This window comes from Schistocerca piceifrons, chromosome 10 (genome assembly GCF_021461385.2).
Source record: "Schistocerca piceifrons isolate TAMUIC-IGC-003096 chromosome 10, iqSchPice1.1, whole genome shotgun sequence".
Lineage (NCBI taxonomy): Eukaryota > Metazoa > Arthropoda > Insecta > Orthoptera > Acrididae > Schistocerca > Schistocerca piceifrons.
In genome coordinates, this window is record NC_060147.1 from 38,481,360 (window position 1) to 38,495,229 (window position 13,870).

At 43.1% G+C, this 13,870-nt stretch overlaps 1 protein-coding gene across 1 annotated transcript in view; it reads left to right on the forward strand.

Annotated features, from left to right (window-relative positions):
- The window catches only part of LOC124718667, a 98,568-nt gene that overhangs the window by 50,339 nt on the left and 34,359 nt on the right, over positions 1-13,870 (forward strand). The window contains exon 7 of the mRNA XM_047244293.1: positions 6,229-6,416. Coding sequence (XP_047100249.1) covers positions 6,229-6,416 — 188 coding nt within the window. The remainder of the gene's footprint in view (positions 1-6,228; positions 6,417-13,870) is intronic.

The following is a 13,870-nucleotide window of genomic DNA, read 5'->3' on the forward strand; positions in this document are numbered from 1 at the left end:
AGACTGCACTATCCCATTGTAATTGAAGTAAACAGTGAGAAGAACCTTTGCATGTGATAGAACTTCTTTGTGTTCAGCTTTTCAGGCAGATACCACTGGGATGATTGTGCCTCGGTTTCGACGTCATAGCTATAGAGGGAAACATTCCACACGGGAAAAATATATCTAAAAACAAAGATGATGTGACTTACCAAACGAAAGCGCTGGCACGTCGATAGACACGCAAACAAACACAAACATACACACAAAATTCAAGCTTTCGCAACAAACTGTTGCCTCATCAGGAAACAGGGAAGCAGAGGGAAGGACGAAAGGGTGTGGGTTTTAAGGGAGAGGGTAAGGAGTCATTTCAATCCCGGAAGTGGAAAGACTTACCTTGGGGGAAAAAGGACGGGTATACACTCTCTCTCGCGCGCGCGCACACACACACACACACACACACACACACACACACACACACACACACACACACATATCCATCCACACATATACAGACACAAGCAGACATATTAAAAGACCAACCTGAAGCACGCAGTACACTGTCCTCAGACACTAGTACAAATACCTCCAGGTATGCCTATTACACTGTGAGAGAGAGAGAGAGAGAGAGAGAGAGAGAGAGAGAGAGAGAGAGAGAGGGGGGGGTGGGGGGGTGGGGGGAGAGGGGAATTACCTCAAATGTTTTGTACTGAGGCTATTTCTTCTTCTACCTGCGATAGGACTGAAAATTAAAACAGTTATGAATATAAGAAAGTGTTTATGAGGAGAATATACAGGGTGAAGCGAAATTCGCGATCTGTCACAAAATTTCGTCGTCTGGCAGGTACATCCGGCAGAAAAAGGATGTTAAAGAATGGCAATCTGGCAAAAGCAGGTTGACGGAAACTATTATCTTTGTTCAGCGCTCCAAAAATATGGAAATCGCGTGGGGAGAGAGTGGGGCTGTCTGGAGGATATATATATATATATCTGTGTGTGTGTGTGTGTGTGTGTGTGTGTGTGTGTGTGTGTGTGTGTGTGTGTGTGCGTGCGTGCGTGCGTGCGTGTGCGCGCGCCTGCGCGCGCACACACACAAGCAGATATATATATATCCGCGCGAGCGAGCGAGTATATACCTGTCCTTTTTTTTCCCCCTAAGGTAAGTCTTTCCGCTCCCGGGATTGGAATGACTCCTTACCCTCTCCCTTAAAACCCAAATCCTTTCGCCTTTCCCTCTCCTTCCCTCTTTCCTGACGAGGCAACCGTTGGTTGCGAAAGCTAGAATTTTGTGTGTATGTTTGTGTTTGTTTGTGTGTCTATCGACGTGCCAGCGGTTTCGTTTGGTAAGTCACATCATCTTTGTTTTTAGATATATTTTTTCCCACGTGGAATGTTTCCTTCTATTTTATATATATCTCCTTCCCCCAGCCCCCCCCCCCCCCCTCCCGAGTCCTTAGAAATTCTGGATCATTATCGACTTCATTCACCAATTCTAGAACGATGTCTGCATGATGATTTTTTTTTTTTTTTTTTTGGTCAAAATTCAACAATTTTGGAACAAACTTTGCTGCTAGACATTTCATGCCAAAAACAACTGAAAAAACTGCTTGATATGAGTCAAAGGATATGCAGACATCACCAGCAACCTGCCTGCTGCTGATTCGGCAGTTTTCCAGAACCATTTTCTTTATTCCTCCCACATCAGCAATCAATGTGCTTGAAACATTTACATCGCTCATAAACTTTTGTCTTGCACATATTAGAGTCATTAAAAGCTACAATCGACATTTTGAATGCGGTGCTGCATTTATTCCACATTTCAAGCAAAATTTAATGCATATTCTTTGCTAGAACCTTTTCATAAGTAAAAATTCGTTGAGCCCTCAAAAATGTGTAAACCCTTTAGACTGTCAACAATAAAGTAAATATTCAAAACAGCTGAAAATACATACATACATACATCTGGAATTTGTACCAACAAGATTCAAAAAAGTTTTGAAAATCGGGTGACGAAGCCCACGAAATAAAAAGAAAATTCCAGTTACTTCATCACACCTCGTATATAGAAATTTTTCCATGGAATAGAATGATCTTAGGTAAGATTTAAAACATTCTGTGCACCTGTCAGACATATTATTGTGTTGGGCAAATGATCAAAGATTTTTGTTGCTGCATATTGAACTCCTGAGTCAGACACCTTTAATAAAGGGTAATGAGGTCATTTTTCCCTCTAGTATTGTAGGTATGTACCTCACTGTTCTTCTCAAGCTCCTTGAAGTGGTGCCTATTTGACATCTGAGGTTGAAAACCACATACTATTCGTAGTACTCGTTTTTGTGCAATCAATACATTCTTTCGAAGTGGTGAGTTACCATAGAAAATTATTTCACAAGACATTGAGTGGAAATAGGCAAAATATTTCAGGAGGGTGATTTTCTTACTTTCAAGACTAGCAGTTAAAAATTGGACAAAAGTAGCTAAATTTATTTGCTTAATGAGTTCAAATTGTCATCAATATGCACTGCTAGCCACTGTAAATGCAACACCCTGAAGGAAGCATCCGAATCAAGTGAAATTTACACCATGGGTTTGCAGCGATGAGATATGCAACTGATTAGAATTTCAGCGCAGACGCACATCACGCGCGCCTGTGGCGCCACCTCATAGCGCCATTTAAGGCTTGGCGATTTCGACGAGTGTACGTTCGGCACGTGTGTTACCTTGTGGTTGTTTCACAAGGCGATCAGTTATGCCTCGTAGACAACAGCGAACATCGTTTGATCAAGTATCCGAGTTCGACAGAGGAAGGATAGTGGCTTACCGAGATTGTGGATTATCATACAGAGAAATCGCTAGTCGTGTTGGACGAAACCAAACAACTGTAATGCGGATATGTGACCGTTGGATGCAGGATGGTACGATGGACCGACGTGGTTGATCGCATTCACCTCGGTGCACCACTGCACGTGCTGATAGGCAAATTGTGCGCATGGCAGTGACGGATCGCTCAGTGACATCCCGAACCATAGCAAAGCACATTGCTTCTGTAACGCATCATCCAGTGTCTGCGCGTACCATTCGACGCCGTTTACAGCAGAGTGGTCTGTCCGCAAGACGTCCATTGCTTCGTCTACCATTGACGCAGAACCACAGACGTCTCCGTCGCCAATGGTGTGATGACAGACGGATGTGGACGGCAGAATGGAATGACGTTGTCTTTACTGATGAGGAACGCTTCTGTGTGCAGCACCATGATGGTCGGATTCGAGTGTGGAGACACCGTGGAGAGAGGATGCTGGACAGCTGCATTATGCACCGCCACACTGGTCTTGCACCGGGTATTATGGTATGGGGCGGTATTGGATATTACTCTCGCACGCCTTTAGTACGTATTGCCGGTACTTTAAATAGCCGGCGCTACATATCCGAGGTGCTGGAGCCAGTTGTCTCCCTTACCTTCAGGGCTCGGCCACAGCCATATTTCAACAGGATAATGCGCGACCACACGTGGCATGCATTGTCCAAAGGTTCTTCGTCAATAACCAGATTGAAGTGCTTCCCTGGCCGGCTCGCTCTCCGGATCTTTCGCCGATAGAAAACATGTGGTCCATGGTTGGCTCAACGAGTGACCCAGATTACATCCCCAGCTACCACACCAGATGATCTTTGGCAACGTGTGGAAGCTGCTTGGGCTGCTGTACCCCAGGAACACATCGAACGTCTCTTTGACTCAATGCCGAGACGTGTGGCAGCGGTGATCTCCAACAATGGCAGCTACTCTGGCTACTGATTCTGGCAGGAACCACATGTCACAGACGTCTGTAAACGTAATCATTTGATACTTGGTCAACATGTTATCTACAAAATAAATTTTGTTGTGCTACCTCTTGTCTTTCTTGGTGTTGCATTTACGGTGGCCAGCAGTGTATATACCCTAAAATTTGGAGCATGCTGCCCAATTTACTGACTCTTGTTCTTGTACATCATCAGTTGTTGATATAACTCTATTTGTCGTACAGAACTGAATATATTGTGTTTTTTTTTTTCCAAGAACTGGGATGTCCATTTTCAGACAACCATTTAATATTGAAACTTCCTGGCAGATTAAAGCTGTCTGTTGGACTGAGACTCGAACTCAGGATGTGAAAGTCAAAGGTCCCAGGTCCGGGTCCCAGTCCTGCACACATTTATGATGTGCCAGAAGGTATACATAACTTGTTGTTAGCTATATTTTGTCACTGACACATTCAGAATTTCAAAGAATATTCGAGCAGACAACATCAAAAGTGATATAAAATTAGGATTTTGATTCTTCAGTTTATCTTTGTACATAAGTTACATGGACTGGGCTGCATCGCATGTTCCTACATTTCTTCCTAATGCAGATGGACCTTCCTGAGGCTGAACTCTGTGTTTTTCGTTCTTCTACAAATAATTTGTCAGTATTTTGCAGCCATGACCTATTAAACTGATGGGTCTGTAATTACCCCCCCCCCCACCCCAAAAAAAAAAACAAAAACAAAAAAAAAAAAAAACTGGAACAATATTGCCGTGGGCGGAGCTAGTGTAGTACGCATTTCTGCCGCTAGGCTTGTGTAGCGCAACTCATTGTCAGTTCAGTGCCACCTGTGTTGTCGACCTGGCTTGTTCTTTTCATCTGCAGTGATTGTTTTTGCTAGCGCTCTTTCGTTCTTGTTCCATTTTTTATAATGGCAGATTGAAGTGAACAGTGTGCATCTATGAATTTTTGTTTTCTACTCGGTAAAAATATTGCCGAAACTCTTTTAAATGTTGGAAACAGCTTATCAAGATGACGTTAGGGGGGGAAAAGTACTAGTGATTTGCTTGATTTAAAAATGGCAACATGTCGACTGATGACAAACCTTGTTCTGGACACCCATCAGCAGACAAAATCGATGAAAATATTGAAAAAAAATAAGAGAGCTTGTGGTCACAGACCATCGACAGACAATTGATGAACTGTCTGAGATTAGTGGGTTCTCTTGAAGCTCAGTTTCATGGAAGATTTGGGAATGAAAACTGTTGCTGCCAGGTTTGTTTCTCAGGTTCTGACTGACAATCAAAAGAACATCTAGTTAAAAATATGTCGTGCTTTGAAACAGCAGCTTCAAACTGATCTAGATTTTCTGCCGTAGATCATTACTGGTGATAAGTCATTGTGCTATGTTCATGACCCAGAAACACAGTCAAGCAAATGGAAGATGTTGTCGTCACCCTGTCTGAAATATTGCTGAGTCAAACATCAAAACAATGCTGATTGTGTGTGTGTGTGTGTGTGTGTGTGTGTGTGTGTGTGTTTATTTTTTTTTTATGCCAAAGGCATTGTTCATTCAGAGTTTGTTCCTTCAGGTCAGACTATCAATCAAACCTTTTAGCTGAAAGTTTTGAGAAGCTCGCGCAACAGTGTTCATCAAAAAGACACGATTTGAGGCAGACGGAAGACTGGTTCTTCCACCACGACAACACACTAGCACACCTCTGTTAGACAGTTTTTGGCTAAAAATGGCATGGATCCGCTGCCCCATGCACCTTATTTGCAAATAAGCCTGATCTGGCTCTGTGCGAGTTTTTCTCATTTCCACACATGAAAAGGGGCATGAAAGGACACCGATTGGACAACATTGAAAAATTTAAGGAAAAAACCAATGGAGGAGCTGTCAGCCATATCTAAATATGAGTACAAAAAATGTTTCAAACAGTGGAAGTATCGATGGGACAGATGTGTTGTAATGGAGAGTATTTTGAAGAGGTTAAACAGTAGAGGGTAAACAGTTTGAAAATATGTAGCTTTTAAACAGTAATAAGTCTTTTTTTTTTCTTTTCTTTTTTTCCCCCTCCTCATCCCCCAATATTCACACCTGTCAGCAGTTGCCTTTTTTGCTAGTAGCCTAGAATTAAACAGTTTTTAAATTTTTTATTTATTTATTTATTTTTTTTTTTTACATCTTTCTACCCATACTATGGGATTCCGGATTCCTTTTTCTCCATGTGAACTGTAAACACCAAAGCAAGAAGTGAAAGCTTTTTCTTTTATATAATTTTGTGTGTGTGTGTGTGTGTGTGTGTGTGTGTGTGTGTGTGAGAGAGAGAGAGAGAGAGAGAGAGAGAGAGAGAGAGAGAGAGAGTGTGTGGGTGTGGGTGAGAGGAGGGTGGGGTGGGAGAGCCTTTCCTCCCTCTCCCTCTTCCAGCAGCTCCTTTACCGCATGAGGTATTCATTGCCATTGACAGTTGCAGGGTCGTCATCCAGGAGTCAACTGCGTGGACTGGTCACCCAGCTTGATGGAGTCGGTATCTGACACAGGGATCTGCTCCCTGGGGAAGGGCACACGCTCCGCTCCGGGCGTGGTCGTCGTGCGCATGGTCGGCATCGCCCTGACGGAGCACAACCCGCGCCTCAGGAAGCTTGTCGTGCGCGGGTCAGTATTGTGTGTAGAACAATGCCATGCCTCTGCTGTGAGTCCTTACTTACTAAAATTGTGTCCTGGCAGCAAGTTTCACATAGATGGTTTTATATCATTTACAGTGTTTGCTTATTTTTACTGAACAGGCACCAGTTACAGTGTATAACAAACTTTGTTCCCATTTCTAATATTATTGCCTCAGCCTGCATTGTAGCAATCCTTGTTTGAGATAAAGTGCTGCCCAATATGGTGATATGAGGTGTGTTAAAAAGTAATGGGAATCTCAGTTTTTTTGTAAACATTTTTATTTCTGCGTATACTCCAATTATGTAGATACACCAGCACTTTTTTTTCAATCCTCAAAACACTTCTGGAACTTTTTACCTTCGGCATAACTTTTAATGCTATCAGTGACGCCATTTTAATGTCATCGTTTATGCTTGTAGAACAGAGTACGTTTAATGTTTTCTTTATTTTTATGAAAAGAAGAGTTGCACGGGCCCATTTCTGGCGAGTATGTGGGCTGAGATCTTGATTACAGTGCTGTTTTTGGCCAAATATATGTGAACGAGCAACAAAGTGTGAGCAGATGCAGAATAGTAGCGCAAAAGTGTTAAATTACTTAACTGTAAATAGGTGGTCTGCACCAATTTTTCCTGAAAGCAAGTTGGTTTTAATTAGGATTCCAATACACTATTTTATTCCCCACTCTTTTGGCAACAAAACCTATTTATTAACATAATCTCCATTTCAATGCAACTGGCTTATACCACTTTAGTGGGAGGGCCCATATACCTACACTGCTCAACTCTACTGATCGACGTCGGAGTCGACGTCTCGCTGCATCGGTAACTTCTCCATCATCCGTGTACTGCTTCCTCCTGAGTGCATTCTTCATTGGACCAAACAGATGAAAGTTGAAAGATGAGAGATCCATTCTGTAGCATGGATGAGGGATAACAGTCCAATGAAGTTCACTAAGTCCCCTCACATGCACAGACTTCTGTGAGGCCTCGCATTGTCATGGTGTTTTCCTGAGGATAGCATGATACATTTCAGCATTGTTTGCAGCACCATGAGGGACTGATTGATTGATTTTAACAGGGAAGCTAAAACAGCTTAGGTCCGACCCGCCACTGCCCTCACCGAAACTAGGTTTATTGTGCTGTATCGCTCCCTGTATATCTAGTAAAGCCAACCAGTGCCCTTAAATAGTGCAAGGAGTCCATCTACCAGTTTTTTTGCTAGATAAAATTTCTTCAGGTCTAGTTGTCCCGAAGATCCTGTATCTTTTACTCTCCAGTGCCATGCATTCCGAGATTAGGTGTGATGCAATTTCTTCACCCTCGTCACAGATCCTACATTTAGGGTCCTCTTCCGTTATACCCATTGTGTGCAAGTGTTTTTTGAAATTCCCATGGCCTGTCGTCAGTCCAGTCATGAGTTTAATCTCTTTCCTGTTCAATCCCAGGATTACAGAGCTTCTTTTAAAACATGCCTTGGGTATCATTACCTTACCATGTTTTTGTTTATGGACCTCGGTCCAATATCCTACGTGCTGTTTACTAAGCCGGTTCCGTACTTCTAATTTGATGATAGCCTCGGTGATTGTCAGGACAGGTTCCGGTCCAATAAATGGAGTTGTTGTCCGCATCCTAGCCAATCTGTCGGCTTGTTCATTGCCACAGATCCCTGAGTGGCCAGGCACCCACACTAGGTTTACCCTACTGCTTCCCCCTAGCTCCACCAGAGCCCTGTGGCAATCTGCAGCAATCTTAGATCTTGTTGCAGGCGCTGCCAATGATTTCAGGGCTGCCTGGCTGTCTGAATAGATGTAGATGCTACGGTCATTGTAGCACCTACGTATATTATCCTCCACATGTGCCCTGATTGCAGCTTGGAATACCCCTAGAGAGATGTTGCTTTCCAGTTTTGGCTGAACCCTGTACACCCCTGCCCCAACGCCTACTGTGAGGGAAGACATTAGATTAACCTCTCAAGAGTACCAGAAGGTTTTACCAGCTGAGTGTGCACCTTTGAACTTTTTCTTCAGGTGAGAGGTGGTGTAAGGTCACTCACAAGGGAACCTCCCCATCGCACCCCCCTAGGATTTAGTTATAAGTTGGTACAGTGGATAGGCCTTGAAAAACTGAACACAGATCAATCGAGAAAAGAGGAAGAAGTTGTGTGGAACTATTAAAAAAAAATTAGTAAAATATACAAACTGAGTAGTCCATGCGAAGATAGGCAACATCAAGGACACTGGGACTCCAGGAGCGCCGTGGTCAGCAAGAGCAGCTACGGAACGGAAGGTCCCAGATTCAAGTCTTCCCTCGAGTGAAAAGTTTAATTTTTTATTTTCAGTATATGTGACAAACTCTTATGTTTTCATCACTTTTTTGGGAGTGATTATCACATCCACAAGAAAACCTAAATCGGGCAAGGTAGAAGAATCTTTTTACCCATTCGCCAAGTGTACAAGTTACGTGGGTCGACAACATTTTCCCGTCATGTGACGCACATGCCGTCACCAGTGTTGTATAGAATATATCAGACGTGTTTTCCTGTGGAGGAATCGGTTGACCTATGACCTTGTGATCAAATGTTTTCGGTTCCCATTGGAGAGGCGCGTCCTTTCGTCTACTAATCGCACGGTTTTGCGGTGCGGTCGGAAAACACAGACACTAAACTTATTACAGTGAACAGAGACGTCAATGAACGAACGGACAGATCATAACTTTGCGAAAATAAACAAAGTAAAATTTTTATCGAGGGAAGACTTGAACCAAGGACTTCTCACTCCGCAGCTGCTCACGCTATCCGCGGGACGACGGTGCTTCTGAGCTCGTAATCTCCTTGATGTTGCCCATGGACTACTCAGTTTGTATATTTTACTAATTTTTTTCATAGTTCCACACAACTTCTTCCTGTTTTCTCCATTGATCTGTGTTCAGTTTTTCAAGGCCTATCCACTGTGCCAACTTATAACTAAATCTGAGGGGGTGCGATGGCGAGGTTCCCTTGCCAGCAGATTGCCATTTTGTTTCTGGTTCAAAGTGATGAACCCACATTTCATCACCTGCAACAAGATTCTCACAGTGAGCCTCGTAACATGCAAACAATTAAGTACAGGCGATGCTATGTTGCTCTTTATAGTCTTTCGCCAGGCATTGAGCGACTCGGCAGGCACACACCTTTGAGTACCGCAACTGGTGGTAGAGTGTGTCAGCACTACCAAGAGACACATCTAGTTGTGCAGCAAGGGCTCAGATTGTGATCTGTCAATCACCTCAGATGAGCGTCCTGACATTCAAACGCTGCAGGAGTCACAGCTGTGCGCGGCCGGTTGGTGTGCAGATGATGATACGGATTTTTTGCAACCTTGTTGTGATACTGACAGATGTCTCGCCCAACAACTCACTGTACTTTTGTTAACTGCCAGGTTTCAGTAGCCATTCTGCAAGTGCCTCAGTTTGAGGTGGGTTCTTTAAGTAAGGTCCGTTTTGTTGTAGGCACTAGTATTTGGCGCGCATACCACGAGCACGTGCGTTGTGTACCGGCAGGCCTCGGGAACAACTGTGCTCAGTTTCAGCTCTGTAGCTAACCTCTACAGTTCTGTTCTGTGCTTTCAAAATGTTTGACTACCAACTTGCTGCCGCATGTGAGGTTTGCTCAGTGATACAGTTTCTGTCAGCAAGGAACCTGTCTGCTGCAGAAATTCATCTACGGAATTGTGAAGTGTACAGTGATACTGTTTTGAGTGAAAGCAAAGTGCGTAAGTGGGTATGAGAATTCAAAGATGGCCGTGATAATGTCCGTGATGAGGACCTCTGGTTGCCCTTCTTTGATTACAGACGGTTTGGTGGCTTCAGTTGAAGTGGGGATTCGTGACAACAGGCACTTCGCAATAACAGGTCTCTCACACGAATGTCTTGGCGTGTCGAGATCAGTGCTTTACAACATTGTTTCTGCACACGTAAAATTTGGTAACTGTGCTCCCATTAGGTCCTGAAACTCCCAGGAGAGGACCACAAAAACCAAAGATTTGAGTGTGCGATGAAGTTCTTGACTCATCACGAAGAAGGTGACGGCTTCGTGAGTCAGAATGTACCTGGAGACAAAACATGGGTTTCGCATATCACGCTCGAATCGAAGCAATAGAGCATGGAATCGAGACACACACACTCGCCTGTAAAGGTGAAGGCCAAATACTCTATCCCAGCACAAAATCATGGCATCGGTGTTTTGGGATAGGTATGGTGTTTTGTTGGTCAACATCATACAACGAGGAACCACTATCAATGCAGAAGCATAGTGCCAAACCCTGAGAAAGCTACGCAGAGCGATTCAAAACAAACGGCGCAGCATGCTGACAAAGGGAATTGTTCTTCTTCATGACAATGCAAGACCTCACACTGCAGGTCAGACCCGCAATTTATCGGACAGGTTTGGCTGGGAGTATTAGACCAGCCTCCGTACCGTCCTGATCTTGCTCTGAGCGATTACCATCTGTTCCCCCACATCAAACAACACCTCAGTGGCAACCGTTCCAATGGCGACAACATGAAAACGGCAATGAACTCTTGGTAATCAGAGCAGGCGGCAAGTTTTTATGAAGCGGGTATTTTAAAATTGGTACAGAGATACGATACGTGTTTGAACAAACTTGGCAACTATGTCGAAAAATAGTGTATTTTCTGAAAGTAAATTTACGTTTTTGAAATAACCTTATGTTGTGTACTTATGTTCAAATGGACCATATTTAAAAAAACACGCCTTGTATTTGCAGTACTCTGGTTTTGTGCTAGAAGAAATGCAGTGACAACTCTGTGATTGGATTGCACCTCCGTTACAGATTCCATTCTGATGGCTATGCACAGCACCACCACTTATCGGAACTTCATGAAATTACAGGGGCTGGGAATGTTCCACATTGTCCCATAACAAATTGAAATTGGCTGAGAATAAACAGTGTTGTATTACGTATTGAAAGTTCCTCACAATACTCTTCACAGATAATTCGACCTTCAGTCAACAGCTCATGGTATACTGTGCTGATAAAATTTAAAAATACAATAAGGGTAATGGGTCATTCCACATCAAGTGGACCAAATGAGATGGGACCCGGCAGGACCATTTCAGAATCCCATGAAATTTTTGAGTAGGTCCCACAATGTGTCACACAGATATAAAAAAAAGTCAGCTCGATATCTCCTTTGATTCCATTTCTACACCCTCTCGTAAATAGGTCTCCCAAATATGCGTGACCTGTATGCATGCTAAAGTCTATCTTTGGATAATCTTTATGAAAGGACTCTTGTCCCAGAAGTGCCTGATGTTGTATAGTTAAACAATGGTCCACTTCACAAGGAATGACCCTAACCTACACATTGAATTTGCCAAACTTTTTTGGGTCTCAGTAATCCACAATGTGACGAATAGGACAATGGAGCCTTAGTTTCGATGTAGAATCCTTAAACCTGTGTTTCATCGTGTATTCTGACACATTTCAATATTTCTGCATCTTTTGCTCACTTCAAATGCGACTCGTGAGCAACTTGCATTCACTGGTGTTTTTGTTAGAGATTCAGCAGTATTACTGTCACAAGTTTCATACCTAAAAAATCCGAAAAAAGAACTCACGGCACGAGCAACATCTCAGGTTGTGCTTCAGTGATCATTCACAATAATTTCTTTCAACATTGTGTCGATTTTACCAGTTGATGATGCTTTGGGGCGTTTGGTGTGCTCCTCATCTTAAACCTCTTTGTGGCCTCCTTCAAAATGCTTCTACCAGTCTTAAATAATTCTTTTACTTTCATCATACTAACCAAAAGCAATATTTAACATTTCTAAAGGTTCACTGCATGTTATTACATTATTACAGGGAGATGTAATAATGGGTCACTGATTTATTTCTATACAAAAAAATCACCAGTACTACCAATACACATGTAACCTTTTTGCAGCTGACATCATACTAAGTATTGGATATCGCTAACACTGTACAAATACTTCCCAGACATCTTTACCAACTCAATAAAGAAAAAACTTAGAACAACTGTTTCAAGCAAAGTTGGTGTATAAAAGACTTGGCTGGAAAAGTCAAACAATGGAAATTACATGTAGGAATATCAACAATGTAGGAAAAGATAAATTGCTACTTACTGTAGAGGTGACGCATTAAGTTGCAGACATGCACAATTAAGACACTTACACATAATTTTTCGGCCACAGCCTTCATCAGAAAACGAAAGATAATCACACACCATTCATTCACACAAGCAAACATATCTCGTGTACATGACTGCCAACTCTGGCAGTTCAGACCAGAATACAACTATTGTGTGGTGGAAATGGAAGCAACAGTGGGGGAAGGGGTGGAGAAGGGGTAGGGATAGCAGGTACAGGAAGGGTGGGGGGGTGGGGTGGGGGGGGGGGGGGGTGGGCTGGAGAGGTACACTGTCTGGCAGAGTGGAAACTGTTGGGTGCTAGGTGTGGGGACAGTGCGTTACCATAGGTTGAGTCCGGGATAAATATGGGAGTGGAAAATGTGTTCTAATGGTAACTCCCATCTGCACCATCAGGAAAGTTGGTGGTGGAAGGGAGGAGTTTCCACTTCCTCTGTCCTATCACCTCCTCCCCATTCTCATCTCCTACCCTCTTCATTTGCCACCTTCTGCCAACATGCCAGCCCGTCTTTCCCAACTCCTCTCCTTTGTCACTCCATATTTAAACAATCATCTTCCCTTTCTAACAGTGGAAATTCCAGGATGGAATGCAACAATATTATGAAAAGGATAGTTGCCACTCACCATACAGCACTCTGGCAGTGTGGTTTCAGGTGTATGAGGTTGCGTTTGCGTGTTAGTGGTCTATTGTTGACGAAGGCCTTAATGGCAGAGAGCTTTATCTGTGACAGTCTTCTTGTTGTGCCTATCTGAAACTCAGCATCTCCGCTGTATGGTGAGTGGCAACTATCCTTTTCATAATATTGTTGCATTCCATCCTGGATTTTCCACTGTTAGAAAGAGAAGATGATTGTTTAACTACACGTATTTTCAATCTAAAGATTGAGATTTATAACTGACTTTTACATTTCCTATGCTTATTCTTGTTCACATTGGCTCTCGTCCAGGCACCAGATGAACACAAGATGAGTTGCCACTTTACAAGTCGCAGTAGGCATTTCATTGGACATTACATAGCTTTTTTTAGGGTTGACAGAGTGATTAGTGCATTTTTAAAATCCCACTATTGAGCAAGCAACATAAAAATACCTGTAGGTGGGGTATCGGAGTGCCAACCCCCTGCATCGAGCAATATTGAGGGCCTCGAGAGCTTTCTCATGAGTCACTGTGCAGTCAAATGGTGTTTTAGCACAGCTTGGGAAAGAAGGTCCTTCACAGTTGACAATGCTGTTGCCAGCTTACAGCTGTGAAACAAATAGCTGCAGGCAAAAATGAAAA